General features: G+C 41.3%; 1 protein-coding gene across 11 annotated transcripts in view; it reads right to left on the reverse strand.

Annotated features, from left to right (window-relative positions):
* IL5RA (interleukin 5 receptor subunit alpha) overlaps nucleotides 1–10,615 on the reverse strand; it is a 42,747-nt gene extending 32,132 nt beyond the window's left edge. For 3 of the 11 annotated variants that reach the window (XR_002644390.3, XR_004023789.2, XM_022572527.3), the window contains exons 1-7: nucleotides 10,234–10,615; nucleotides 8,822–8,957; nucleotides 4,550–4,634; nucleotides 2,876–3,021; nucleotides 1,769–1,907; nucleotides 932–1,085; nucleotides 670–857 (exon numbers count right to left, since the gene is read on the reverse strand). Coding sequence is in view for 7 of the 11 variants with exons in the window: in XM_022572527.3 (XP_022428235.1) it covers nucleotides 670–857; nucleotides 932–1,085; nucleotides 1,769–1,907; nucleotides 2,876–3,021; nucleotides 4,550–4,622 (700 nt within the window). In the remaining 4 variants the exon portion in view is untranslated. Of the gene's footprint in view, nucleotides 1–669; nucleotides 858–931; nucleotides 1,086–1,768; nucleotides 1,908–2,875; nucleotides 3,022–4,549; nucleotides 4,635–5,229; nucleotides 5,298–8,821; nucleotides 8,958–9,908; nucleotides 10,019–10,233 lie in introns of those variants that run through there. The other 8 variants (XR_016394747.1, XM_022572526.3, XR_016394748.1 and 5 more) reach the window with 6 other exon arrangements.
* Between the last annotated feature and the right edge of the window lie 1,656 nt (nucleotides 10,616–12,271).

Here is a 12,271-nt window from a genome sequence, read left to right on the forward strand (position 1 = left end):
TTAGATCTGAGAACCACATGGTAAGGGGGACACTCAAACTCAAGAACACCCAGAGGAGAAAGTCCAGGAGGGTAGAGGATCATAAGAAGAGTGCATTAGAAATTGGGGGCCGGTAGCCCGGGAAAGAGGGATCTCAGGATGGGAAACCTGGCTGCCTTTGGATAACTGAGGGACCATCTTGTGGGGAAAAGAATCAGACCTGTTTGGGGGTGGCACCAGCCCATCACAGGACCCATGGGCAGAAATGTTACCAAACGAGCCAGAGCTGCTGAGAGATGATATGGGGTTCTTCCAGCAGTGAGTTTACTTTCCCTGGAGCGGTGATTCTCAACGAGGGGAGATTTTATCCCCTAGGGGACATTTTTATTGTCACAATTTGCGGGGGAGGAGGTGCTACTGGCATCTAGTAGGTGGAGACCAGGGCTGCTACTGAACACCTGGTAAGGCACAGGACAGGCCACACCCAGAGTTCTTTCGCCAAATATATCAGGAGCGCGGAGGCTATCAGGAGCGCGGAGGCTGAGAAACCTTGACACTGTGGTTCTTAAGCAGCGGGCAGATGGTCACTTAGCATCAGACAAGTAGCTAAACAAGGTGATCCTTATAACCCCTCCCAGTGCTGAGATTCTGCGATTCGGTTATTTTGGCTTTGAGTCAAGCCCGTCTTACCAATGGCATGAAGGGCAAAGAGCTCATCGAAAGGCTTGATCACAGCTTCCTCGCTTGAGCCGTTAACATACACTGCAAGCAAGTCGCGCCCTTTGCTATTGATAAAAGTCCTGGGAAACCAGCAGGCGATATTTCTCTGCAAGGTGTCTTTGCTGTATTCTTGGCATTCTTCAGTCCAAGAGCCATACCTGAATTGGAACACTCATAAGTTTTTAAGGCTGGAGGAGTCAACCCACTCGCGAAAGTGAAAACAGATACTAACCTATAGTAGAGAAAATACTGCGTATCCTCAGGGGCATCCTTGCCAACAAGCCAGGTGCAGTGAAGAGAAACTTGGTACGGCCGTAAGTGTGTGTAATTATTTGCCTTGGTGTTCGTGGTGCAAGTTAAATTCACAATTGAGGTTCCAGGAGACCCTAGATGGTCAAAAAATTTTTTTAGAAAGAGTGGATGTATGTATATGTATAACTGATTCACTTTGCTGTACACCGGAAAGTAACACAACAGTGTAAATTAACTATCCTCCAATAAAGATTTTTTTTAAAAAAAGAGCAAGATACTGCCATGACAGCTTCAGATTGTTTCTCTAGAAAGGGTAGTGATTGGGGACATCAAAAAGGGCTTCACAGAGCAGGTACGATTTGATTTGGGCTATGAAGTATAGGAAGGATTCAGAAAAGCAGTCAGGTGAGCCCAGGAAAGCGAGGGCTCCGAGGCAGGACTGTGCTAGTGTGTAGGCGTCATGGCTGTAAATCCATCTGAGAAGAGCGCAGGAATCACGTAGGGGGTGGTTGGAAAGATGTCCTGGAACCCAATTATGAGAGACCTGATTGGCCCAGATTTAGTTTATGACCCTCTGTCTTTTGAGCTGGGGAGTTGAAACAGCCGCAATGCTGGCAGGGACGTGCCAGCCAGAGTTGGCTGGGTTATGACACTGAGAAGTGATCATGGTCTTGGTGAGGATGTTGATGAGGTAAAAGGATACCGGGCAGGAACTGGTGACTGACAAAAGAAGAGAAAACTGAGGTGTTTGTTTTCTGACTTTCCTGTGTTTACAAAGCCTGAAATATAAAACTGGGCTCTTAGAGGCCTGCCTTACCTGGTGGGGCTCTAAGTTCCGCGGAAACCCAGCTGCTTGGCTGGAGGGAGCGGTCGTTCCACGGGACCGTCTGCACACTTGCTGAAAAGCCTTTATGAAGGATGGTTATGCGTCTGCTCTCAGTGTTCCTGGTTTCATACTAAAAATAAGACCCACAAGTCATGATATGCAAAGGGGAAGTGGCCTTGAGAGAACTATTTTAATCAACTAGGCGTTTTCTTCCACTTTTAAAATGGCACGTAAACACAATGCAATGAAATCGTTTTGCTAGAAAAAATTAAACCCACTGTTTCAAGGTTATGTCTTTATCCCTAAACTCATCAAGTTGTAGACATTAAATAGGTGCAGCTTTTTACAGGTCAGTTATATCAAAATAAAGTGGTTTTAAAAATGAATAAATAAATTACCCAATTCGAGATGTGTACATGTTTCAAAAATACATAATACAAATATAAAAATTAATTCTTCAAGGATACCTGAATAAATGCTTCTTACAAAAACAAACAAAATGTTACAATGAAGGCTCCAGTTTCCTTTGACTACCATCTCTAGTTCCAGTCTCCTCCCCAGAGGTAACTTTTGACGGAAAATTCTCTAGAATTCCATATTGACTGGAATTTAATTTGTTTAATTTTATTGAGCATCTACTAGGTACCTGGTGCTTTAATATATGCCTGCAGTGAAGTTGGAGCTCTGAGAGGTTAAGTGACTAGTCCACGATTCTAAAGGCAGGAAATGGCTGAACTGGGATTCGAGCTTGGCCTCTTTGATTAGGTACCCTGCCCTCCTCCTCTTTTATACGGCTTTTCTCTTCTGTTCTTTTGGCTATTTTAGAGGAAATTATATAAAACCAATATCTGAACCGTTGTACCTCAGAAGTTTTTTAAGTGGAAGAATTGTCCCAAAGTTAAAATGTTCTGAGCTGCTGTTTAATGCAGGTGTGGCACTGGTTCTCAGTCACTTCCATAGAGACATTGCTCTACTGGGAATATAACAAAAAGCCCTTTAGTGGTTTTCTTTTTTTTTTTCAGTTAAAATTTCTTTGATAAGGAAAATGCAGTCAAAATTAAAATTTAAATGAGGATTGCCATCAGAATAAACACTTACATCTTCTTCTTGTGGAGCATTTATTTTCACATGATACCCTAGCTGGACATTTCTTTGTTCTTGATCAGTATTTGGTTCCCAGCGTAAAAGAACTTGAGCTAAATTGATAGCTTTAATGGTGAAATTGACAGGTGGGAGAAGTAAAACTGTAGATCGAAAGAAAAAAGCCACAGAATGTTTAATTTTACATAGCATTTTAAAGTTGTTAAGTATTATTTTGTGTAGTATAGTATTTTATTATGGCTATCAGAACGCATAACACTGAAATAATCTTGGGAAAAGTTTCCTTAGAAATGTCTTTAGCTCACTTTCTTTTTACTTTGCCCAGGTATTTACCTATAACATCTACAGGTATTTTATTGAAATCTGAATATTTTACTGTATCATTACTCAGTACAAGCATAATTTTCAAAGGGTCATTATCCATTAATGGACTGTAGTAATGTATTAGTTTGTGGGTAGCAATGTGTTTAATGACATGGAAGAAAATAGAATAGAAAATACCAGGTGCATCAAATATATAAGAAGTACTGTTTCATGAACCTCTTGTTTCTATTATAAATGTACTCACATATTTGCATGTGTACTGGTTCATGATGTTAAAAGGATTTATTTCTTATTATGATTCAAGGTCAAAAAAACTTGTGAGCAAAATTACTCAAATAGGCATTTATAGAAAGAAAAGTGTTCTATTCCCCCCGTTAATGAACTGCTCTCTAATGTTGCCTTGAAAATAAAAGCTTTCACAAAATAAGAGGTTTCATTTAAATTACAAAATCAATGCCTGTTCTTTTTAGAAACCTTGGAAAGCACAAATGCTCAAACAAGAAAAGAAAAATTTACCCATGCTTCTATCAACGAGAGTGACATTAACATGTGATACATTCATTATCTTTTTTCTTGGGCATATGTTTATACAACTTTATAATTTTTGCTAAAATTACAATATTGTACAATTATGAAACCTCCTTTACTACATGTGAGGATGTTTCCACTGACCTTTAATATTCAGTAGCCGTCCCTGACTCTCCTTCCACACCTGCCACATACAGTATTCTGAGGCTCTGTCTGTACTGCACTGCCCATTACGGTAGCCACTGGCCACATGTGGCTATTTTATTTAAATAAAATCAAATGTTCATTGTCTTCACTGCATGAGCCATATTTCAAGTGCTCGATAGTCACTTATCACTGGACAGTGCAGATACAGAACATTGTCATGGCCATAGCAAGGTCTCTTAGACAGTGCTGATGGGGGAACCATGTGGCAGTTCTTCTTTTCTTAAACCCATTGATGAACAAGTTTCTGAAGCAAACCTACTGGAAGCTTCTTATTCTTCGGTTGTGAGGACTTGGAACCGTTCCCTTGCCTGGGAAGACGTTTCAAATACGGCCATCAGCTGCAGCTTTATTCTGAGTGCCCGTTTACCCACACTTGGAATATGAAGTGTGGGTAAACTGCAGCGTAAAATGTGCATTTCAGCCGACGTTGCTTTCTTAAAATAGAGCATGTTTAAAGAGTTTGTATTCTGATAAGAATAAATGTTCCATCCCTTTTTAAAAAATCATAATTTCCTAATTAATTATTATTTAGGAGAAAATAATGCTATCCTTTTTGTAATGTACTTTTTCTCAGAAAAAGAAATATTATTGAATTTAATAGACGGTGCTTACATTTTTTATCAGGAAGTAAGTCTACTTGCAGTATCACTGTGGCCCCCAAAAGAATCAGTGATGCAGGTGCCATGATGATGACATCCTACAGAAAACAGAGACAAAAATCCAAATTGCCACCTGTTGCCATTTTAAAGAAAAACTGGCAGCTCCTTTATAAAGAAAAATGTAGTCATTTTGCCATTTAACGAACATTTATGACCTTTCAGTTACGTGTTAGAAATACCAATATGAAGAGATCTTGGGCTTTGTCTTGCCAGTGTGGATCCGTAATCTGAGAGGCAGAATGAAGTGTAACTCGATAATTGTAATTCCAGTCTAAAAGCTGCTCCCATAAAGATGTTTATGGGGCACAGTAGGAGCAAAGGGACTTCTGAATTGAGTCCTAAAGGATGAACTAGAGTTCTTGACACACACACAAGTGAGCACAGGCATCTCTGGTGGCCTTGCACACAGCCATGCAAAGCCGGAAGAGAAGAAAGAAAATAGGAGAGGATTGCTATTCAGCGGGAGACCAGAGCAGATCTTTGAACGGTAAAAGTTCTAGGCAGAGTTAATCAAATTGAAAGTAAATACCATTGCCAGTTTCATTAATAAGTATTTAAATATGAGCCAACATGACAAGAAACTTAAATCTAAAACAATTTTAATGTAGGAAAGAGAAAATTTGTATCACAAACCTAGAATGTGTGTGGTACTTTGAACTGTGAAGAGGCTGAATTTTTTGATGAAGCCAGAAAGGAACAGGCTATAAAAGAAAATGAAGATGTAGTTAATAGGCCTGGAGAAGATAAAAACAATATTTCTATTTATTTGAAATAAGCAGACAATGAAAAGGAATCTCGAGTGGAAAAGTTAGCATAACTCAAGTGTGGCCATCTGAAAAAGTGGTTAGGTCATTTCAGCAACTTTTTTTTACATGTGAAAGAAAAGAGTGGAGGATCTCTTGTTGGGAACTGTAGATTAGAAATCTTGAGTGTTTCCTCCAAAAATTTCGGAAGGCATTTTTCATATGAACTTAAAGAACAAAAGTAACGTTCCACCTGCTGTGTGCTGTCCTCGCTTTTACAAAGCATTTCTTCCTGTTCTCTCTCATGAGCTACCTCCCACACCTCCCCACCAGTGAAATGGTGTGTGGTTATTATCCAGTTTACGAGGGTGAAAAGGTGTCTAACGAGTTAAATAATTTGCCAAAAATCACGTGTCTGGTAAATCATGGAACGTAGACCCAATCTCAGATCTTCCAACCATAAAACCTTTGTTCTGTACTAATTTAAATGACATGATTTTCAATTTAAAGATTTATTTAAATGGTTTGGTGTTTTCCAAACATAATTCTGGTAGAACCACAGAAGATAGAACTTGGCTAAATGGATACGTTCAGGAAGTACAAAAACCACGCTTTCTTCACTTTTACAACTTAACTTACTGTTATCACTGTTTAACTTGCTAATGAAATTAGTAAAATGTCACAACATAGAAAACAGAAACAGCATACAAAGCATTTAACTCCTTTTTCAAACAAACTTAAGTATTACTAATCAGAGTTATGCCGCTTTTGATAAAAATAATCCTGTTTCTTTCTCTCTGATGATTTCACACCATGTAGGAAAAGAATTTTTAAAACAACAGTGACAATAAAAGCAAGTATTCTTGTATTTTTAAAGGTTTCAATAAGTGAGAATGTTAAGGAATTAAAGGGAAGCATTAGTAATTTACTAAGCCTGAGAAGCAAAAATAAAAAATCGTTAACAAACAACAAAGATAGCTTCCTCTTCAAGTTTAGAAGCTGATGTCTTTGAAATGTCAGCATTTCCGGAAATAATATCACATATGTTCTAACTTTGCAGTAATCGTCATTAACAGGAAGAATTCTAGGTCAGAAAAAAATGTAACATTGATATTCCTGAGTGACTTTTACTGCCTGACAGAGTAAGTAGTAAGTTATAACCATACTTGTAAAAATAATAAATGTCTATCCTTTGCACTTAAATTGTTGAAGTAATAAACTATTGAATGTCTCAGTGGGGAGATAATTGAATATTTTACACAACCAAGCAGTCTCCCCTAGAATTTGCTATGTGTTCTGCTTTTATAGCTGTTGAATATAGAATTATTTTTCAAATTTTCATTTGATCATTCAAAAATTTTTCAATGATTAATTTTTTGGCCATAAAACAGCCATACGCTATTTTCCCCCATCTTATTGTGATATTTTCTCTTAAACAGGATGATAACTTTGACCGAAAAATGGTTGTCTTATAGGTAACATGAGATAGTCAAGTGGGAGTATAAATTTTACCAAGAATGACAATTTTTTGTGGGCCAGATAAATTCCATACAAGGCTGGGTATTACTGGAGTTTTGACAATTGATCCCGTATTTTCTGTAATTCTGTTTGCTCTGCTTGTTCCCTGAAAACACCTTCAGCCTTTGCTCATGTCGCCTTAATATTTCTGGTTCCAGGCATAGCAATCACCTTTACTGGAAAAACAGCTTGAATCTCTTGGGGTCATCTCTTTAATCCAAAGATATACTGCTATATAGATGTCAACTGGGTAATATTTCATTGTGCAATAGGCTATTTCGCTACCTTAAAAATATATCAGAATGACATGTTCAATTCATTCTTTTCACGGCTACCAATTAAAATCCAGCAGAAAACCGTTACATTGTTAAAATAAGATTCAAATTCAGCAGAATGCAGCAAACATGGGTTTCCGGGCTTCCCTGGTGGCACAGTGGTTGAGAGTCCGCCTGCCGATGCAGGGGACACGGGTTCATGCCCCGGTCTGGGAAGATCCCACATGCCGCGGAGCGGCTGCGCCCGTGAGCCACGGCCACTGAGCCTGCGCGTCCGGAGCCTGTGCTCCGCAACGGGAGAGGCCACAACAGTGAGAGCTCCGCGTACCGCAAAAAACAAAAAAAACCATGTGTTTCCTACTTAACGATTGTCAGAAATGCACGCTCAGGCTTCCCTGGTGGTGCAGGGGTTAAGAATCCACCTGCCAATGCAGGGGACATGGGTTTGAGCCCTGGCCCGGGAAGATTCCACGTGCTGTGGAGCAACTAAGCCCGTGCACCACAACTACTGAGCCTGCGCTCTAGAACCCATGAGCCACAACTACTGAGCCTGTGAGCCACAACTACTGAGCCCGCGGGCCACAACTACTGAAGCCCTCGCGCCTAGAGCCTGTGCTCCACAACAAGAGAAGCCACTGCAATGAGAAGCCCGCGCACCGCAAAGAAGAGTAGCCCTGCTCCCCACAACTAGAGAAAGCCCATGTGCAGCAACGAAGACCCAATGCAGCCAAAAAAAGAAAAAAAAAAAAAAAACCACACTCAGTGTCTTAGAGAGTCCGTGGGCTACCTGTTCGTGTGACATTTCGCTGAGTCAATCTAAAATTTCTCGAGCGCTCTCTTGAGAATCTGGCTTCTAGTAGGTGTTATATTCTTTGAAATTTAGAGGAAACCAGAGCACCATCTCTTGCACTACAGCTGTTTCTAGAAAGTTGGGTGAAGTCCTGACAATTGGCGACAAATTTCCCCAGTGTTCCTGAGAATTCGTCAGATTCTATTGAAGTTCAGACAATATTTTCCCCTCTCTCTTTCCCACATATTTTTCTGCCCTGGTACATTTGTTTTTTATAACCAAAGTTGAATTTACCCTTTTTAAAGAAACTTTTTGAGTCAACTGTGGTGACAGTGAATTCAAACTCAATCTCAGTGAACAGAAATTGAAAAGCAACTGAGAGGATTCATGGTCTGTTAAGCCCTTAAAAGTAGAGTTTACTTTTTACTTCGTCTTTTCTTTTTTCCTTTTTTTTCCTGTACAGCGTAATCAGCAATAAAACCTATCTCTTGGGGGATGAAGAATAAATAAATAACCCAAGGTGTAAAATGCAAATGACATGTTTAGACAGGTAGCTAGGTGTGTTGCCTTACCCCCAAATGAGAAATCTACACACTCCTAAAAATACAAGTGGGTAACAAGGGCCATATATAAGGCAGGCAACTTTTCTTTCTTTTCCTGCTACGGAACTTCTGATGAATTTTCTGAAATAGTCCTAAAATGTAACTCAGGGATTCAGATTGTTGCCACAGTCATAAACACGTGTTAGCCAAGGCAGAAAAGGTGCTGCCACCCTGAGTATTTGGAAACTGCTGGCAGAAGGAGTTTGCTGCAAATCTCCCAGAGGTTGGATGTCTTCTAGCGAATTGCACGTGGTGCACTGTCATCCCACCTCCATGCGTTCCCTTCCCCAGACTCACCCCCTTTCCTGGGCTTAGCTGTCTCCTGCGGTCCTCCTGTTTCCCACGACTGCACTCAGTAGCAGAAAGCCAGGACCACGTCCATCAGCCCCTAGCACAGTGTCAGGTGCAGGGCAGGTGCTGCACATGCCTGGCCCTATAAAGAGTAAAGGCAAATTAACACACAACCCTTAACATGTCAAGCCCTTTACGGTAAAACCTAGCATAGGGACAAGTTAGATGAGAGCACGGCAGGCTGGGAACATATAACAAGCCTGGTCTGTTTTGGGGGAGGTGTGATACTTTTGGTAACTTGCCTAAAAATTTCCCCAAGCAGCATTTCAAGTAATGAAAACAAATGAGGTGATTTGCATTCCAAAACTTTATTATGTTTGAAATGCGAACTTTGAACAAATAGCTACATACGTTAACATATTTTTCAATAACTACGAAAGAAGGCATACCCTTTCACAAGAAGTAGAAGCTGCACCAGGTAATGGAATTTTCGGCCTGATAATTCATTAAATTGGGTATCAAATACAGTAATCAATATGGCTATAAAAGCAGTCATTTTACATGTGTTGATGAATTTTAGGCTAATTAATAAGAGATTCAGATTTTTCTTTGTCTTCCTTTCTCCTTTATTTTTTTTCTTCATTCCATCCATTTCTTCTGTATACATGGAGATATGTTTACATTGCTTTGGGTGAAAATTGAATTACTGAACATAAAACCAAGTGAGATATTTCAGCAAGTTTTTGTACATTTTATATAAAATCAAACGATTTTGAAAAAATTGTTTGAAAATCCTAGAACCCCCTGAAGAAACAAAAAACAGAATGCCTTCAGTTAGAGGCAATGCAATCATCTCCTTCTTTGTTGTTGTTGTTTCTTAATTTGTAGCTTTCTCAATTAACTGAAACTTCCTCACAATATTGAGATATTTTATTATATCCTGTACCCTATTTTCTAAATTCACATATTTCCTCAGAAATCTTGGCAGAATGCATGTTCTCATTTGAATCACTAAAGTATCTGCAACGGTGGGAAACAAACCTCTTACACAAACATCAACAAGTACTGTAGGTGTTATTTTAATGTGACTCACCTTCGCACGGATTTGCACACCTCAGTTACTTAGCCAACACACAGGAATAGAACGCTACACCCAGAGTCTCTGTGACCTGCCTGATACCATGTCCATAGCACCAGTATTAGTTCTGTCCCTGCTAGTAATAGAGTTTCAAGGGGTTTTGTTTTCCCCTTTATTTAAAAGTTGGCCGTATATTTATAAATCATTCTCTGTCCCTTTTCCCATCCCCCCTCCGCCCCCACTGTGTAATGAAATCATTAGGAGGTGGAGCCCAGGGTATTATTAGAGAGAAAGAGACATTTGCTCACTGGAGATGAATCAGCCTTGGATCCCCACTTACTGAGAAGTGCAGTGCCATGTCATCAGAAGCAGCCGCAGGGCATTGAAAATGAACCTTATCTCTGGGTGCACTTTTTGACTTAGAGACGGATCTCCTTCACTGTTTCATCATCGCAGCTGTAATGGTTAAAAACTCACAGCCAGTTTCCTTGACGATGGGATGGCAGCAGGGCTACTCTAAGCAAATATTCAGGAGCGTTTGTGAGCGGGCAGTTCTGGACGAGCCTTAACCGAAACTCCCGAGGACTAAGCTGCTGCAAAGTGAAGGATCTCTCTTGTCCTGATAGCCACTATCTGATAACTGTCTCATCTGCATTTTCATTCTCTTTCAAGATGCTTTGTTCTCTTCAGGAGTTGAAATGAACGTTTGCTCCTGGGTGACAAGGTAATCAGGTTTTCTCTGGGCACTTTCCAGCCCTGCGTTTCTGTTTTCTTTACGTGCTTCAGTCAACTAGGGTATGTATAGCGCCTCTGTTACTTACACAATACCAGGCACATGATTTGACAGAAAAACGGGGCATCCACCATTCCCTACAAGCTGAGCAGCAATTCTCAGTTTTCTGGGGATGCATTAACCCTTCTCTGCTATGTTAGCAGGTCCTGCGCCCTCAGAGAGATGGGTGTGTGCCATGGGAGGGGGCAGAGGAGGGAGAAAGAGTCTCCGGGTGCCATCAGTTGCTGGCGTCGGTAGCCTGGACGCGCCCTGAACAAATTGTAACGGTGGCTGTGTCAGTCTGCGCGTACCCTGGGACCTTCCCTTTTCTGTCATCTCCCGGTTCCCAGTGTAGCACCTCAGCTGTCCTTTCCTCAGTACCTTCAGTTTAAGTAAACCTAGTTGGGTTTTCCTGTCCTTTGTTCCATTTCTGTCTGGGGAGTTTCCAGCCCACTGACTTGCAAAACTGACTTTAAAAAAAAATGTTGCCCGTGTGTGAATAGACAACAGAGGCACTTAATGTATCAAGTGTCTGAGCCAGGTGGGAGTCTTTGCCTTTGCAAGGGGACCTCCAGGCTTAGCCCAAGATGGTGAGTGACGGCAGGCCCTGAGAAGCCACTGCACAACTGGGAACCGAGGGGCCTAGGTCCCCACAGAGGAGACGCAGAGAGAGGTGATGGCCAGGTGAGATAAGGGCTTCAGTTTGTAAGATGACAGATGATTGGGACCCTCAATGAGACATCCTGCAAGTCAGTGAATGTCATGTGCAAGGACAGCCATTGGGATCCCCAAGGTAATTGTTTTCGCAGTTGCCAAAAAGGAACCAGATCAATTGTTACTAGATGAGAGAGACCTTCAAGATGGCTGAGGAGTAAGACGTGGAGATCACCTTCCTCCCCACAAATACATCAGAAATACATCTACGTGTGGAAGAACTACAGAACACCTACTGAACGCTGGCAGAAGACCTCAGACTTTCCAAAAGGCAAGAAACTCCCACGTACCTGGCCGTGTAGCTGACAGGGTCTTGGTGCTCCGGCCGGGTGTCAAGCCAGAGCCTCTGAGGTGGGAGAGCTGAGTTCAGGAAATTGGTCCACGAGAGACCTCCCGACTCCACGTAATGTCAATCAGCAAAAGCGCTCCCAGAGATCTCCATCTCAACACTAAGACCCACCTCAACTCAACGACCAGCAAGCTACAGTGCTGGATACCCTATGCCAAACAACTAGCAAGACAGGAGCACAACCCCATGAATTAGCAGAGAGGCCGCCTAAAATCATAAGTCCACAGACACCCCAAAACACAACACCAGACACGGTCCTGCCCACCACAAAGACAAGCCTCGTCCACCAGAACACAGGCACTAGTCCCCTCCACCAGGAAGCCTACACAACCCACTAAACCAACCTTACCCACTGGAGGCAGACACCAAAAACAACAGGAACTACAAACCTGCAGCCTGCAAAAAGGAGACCCCAAATGCAGTAAGTTAAGCAAAATGAGAAGACAGAGAAATATGCAGCAGATGAAGGAGCAAGGTAAAAACCCACCAGATCGAACAAATGAAGAGGAAATAGGCAGTCTACCTGAAAAAGAATTCAGAATA

Source organism: Delphinapterus leucas, chromosome 10, assembly GCF_059928025.1.
Source record: "Delphinapterus leucas isolate spDelLeu-1000000601 "Yukka" chromosome 10, BTC_Dleu_Yukka2, whole genome shotgun sequence".
NCBI lineage: Eukaryota > Metazoa > Chordata > Mammalia > Artiodactyla > Monodontidae > Delphinapterus > Delphinapterus leucas.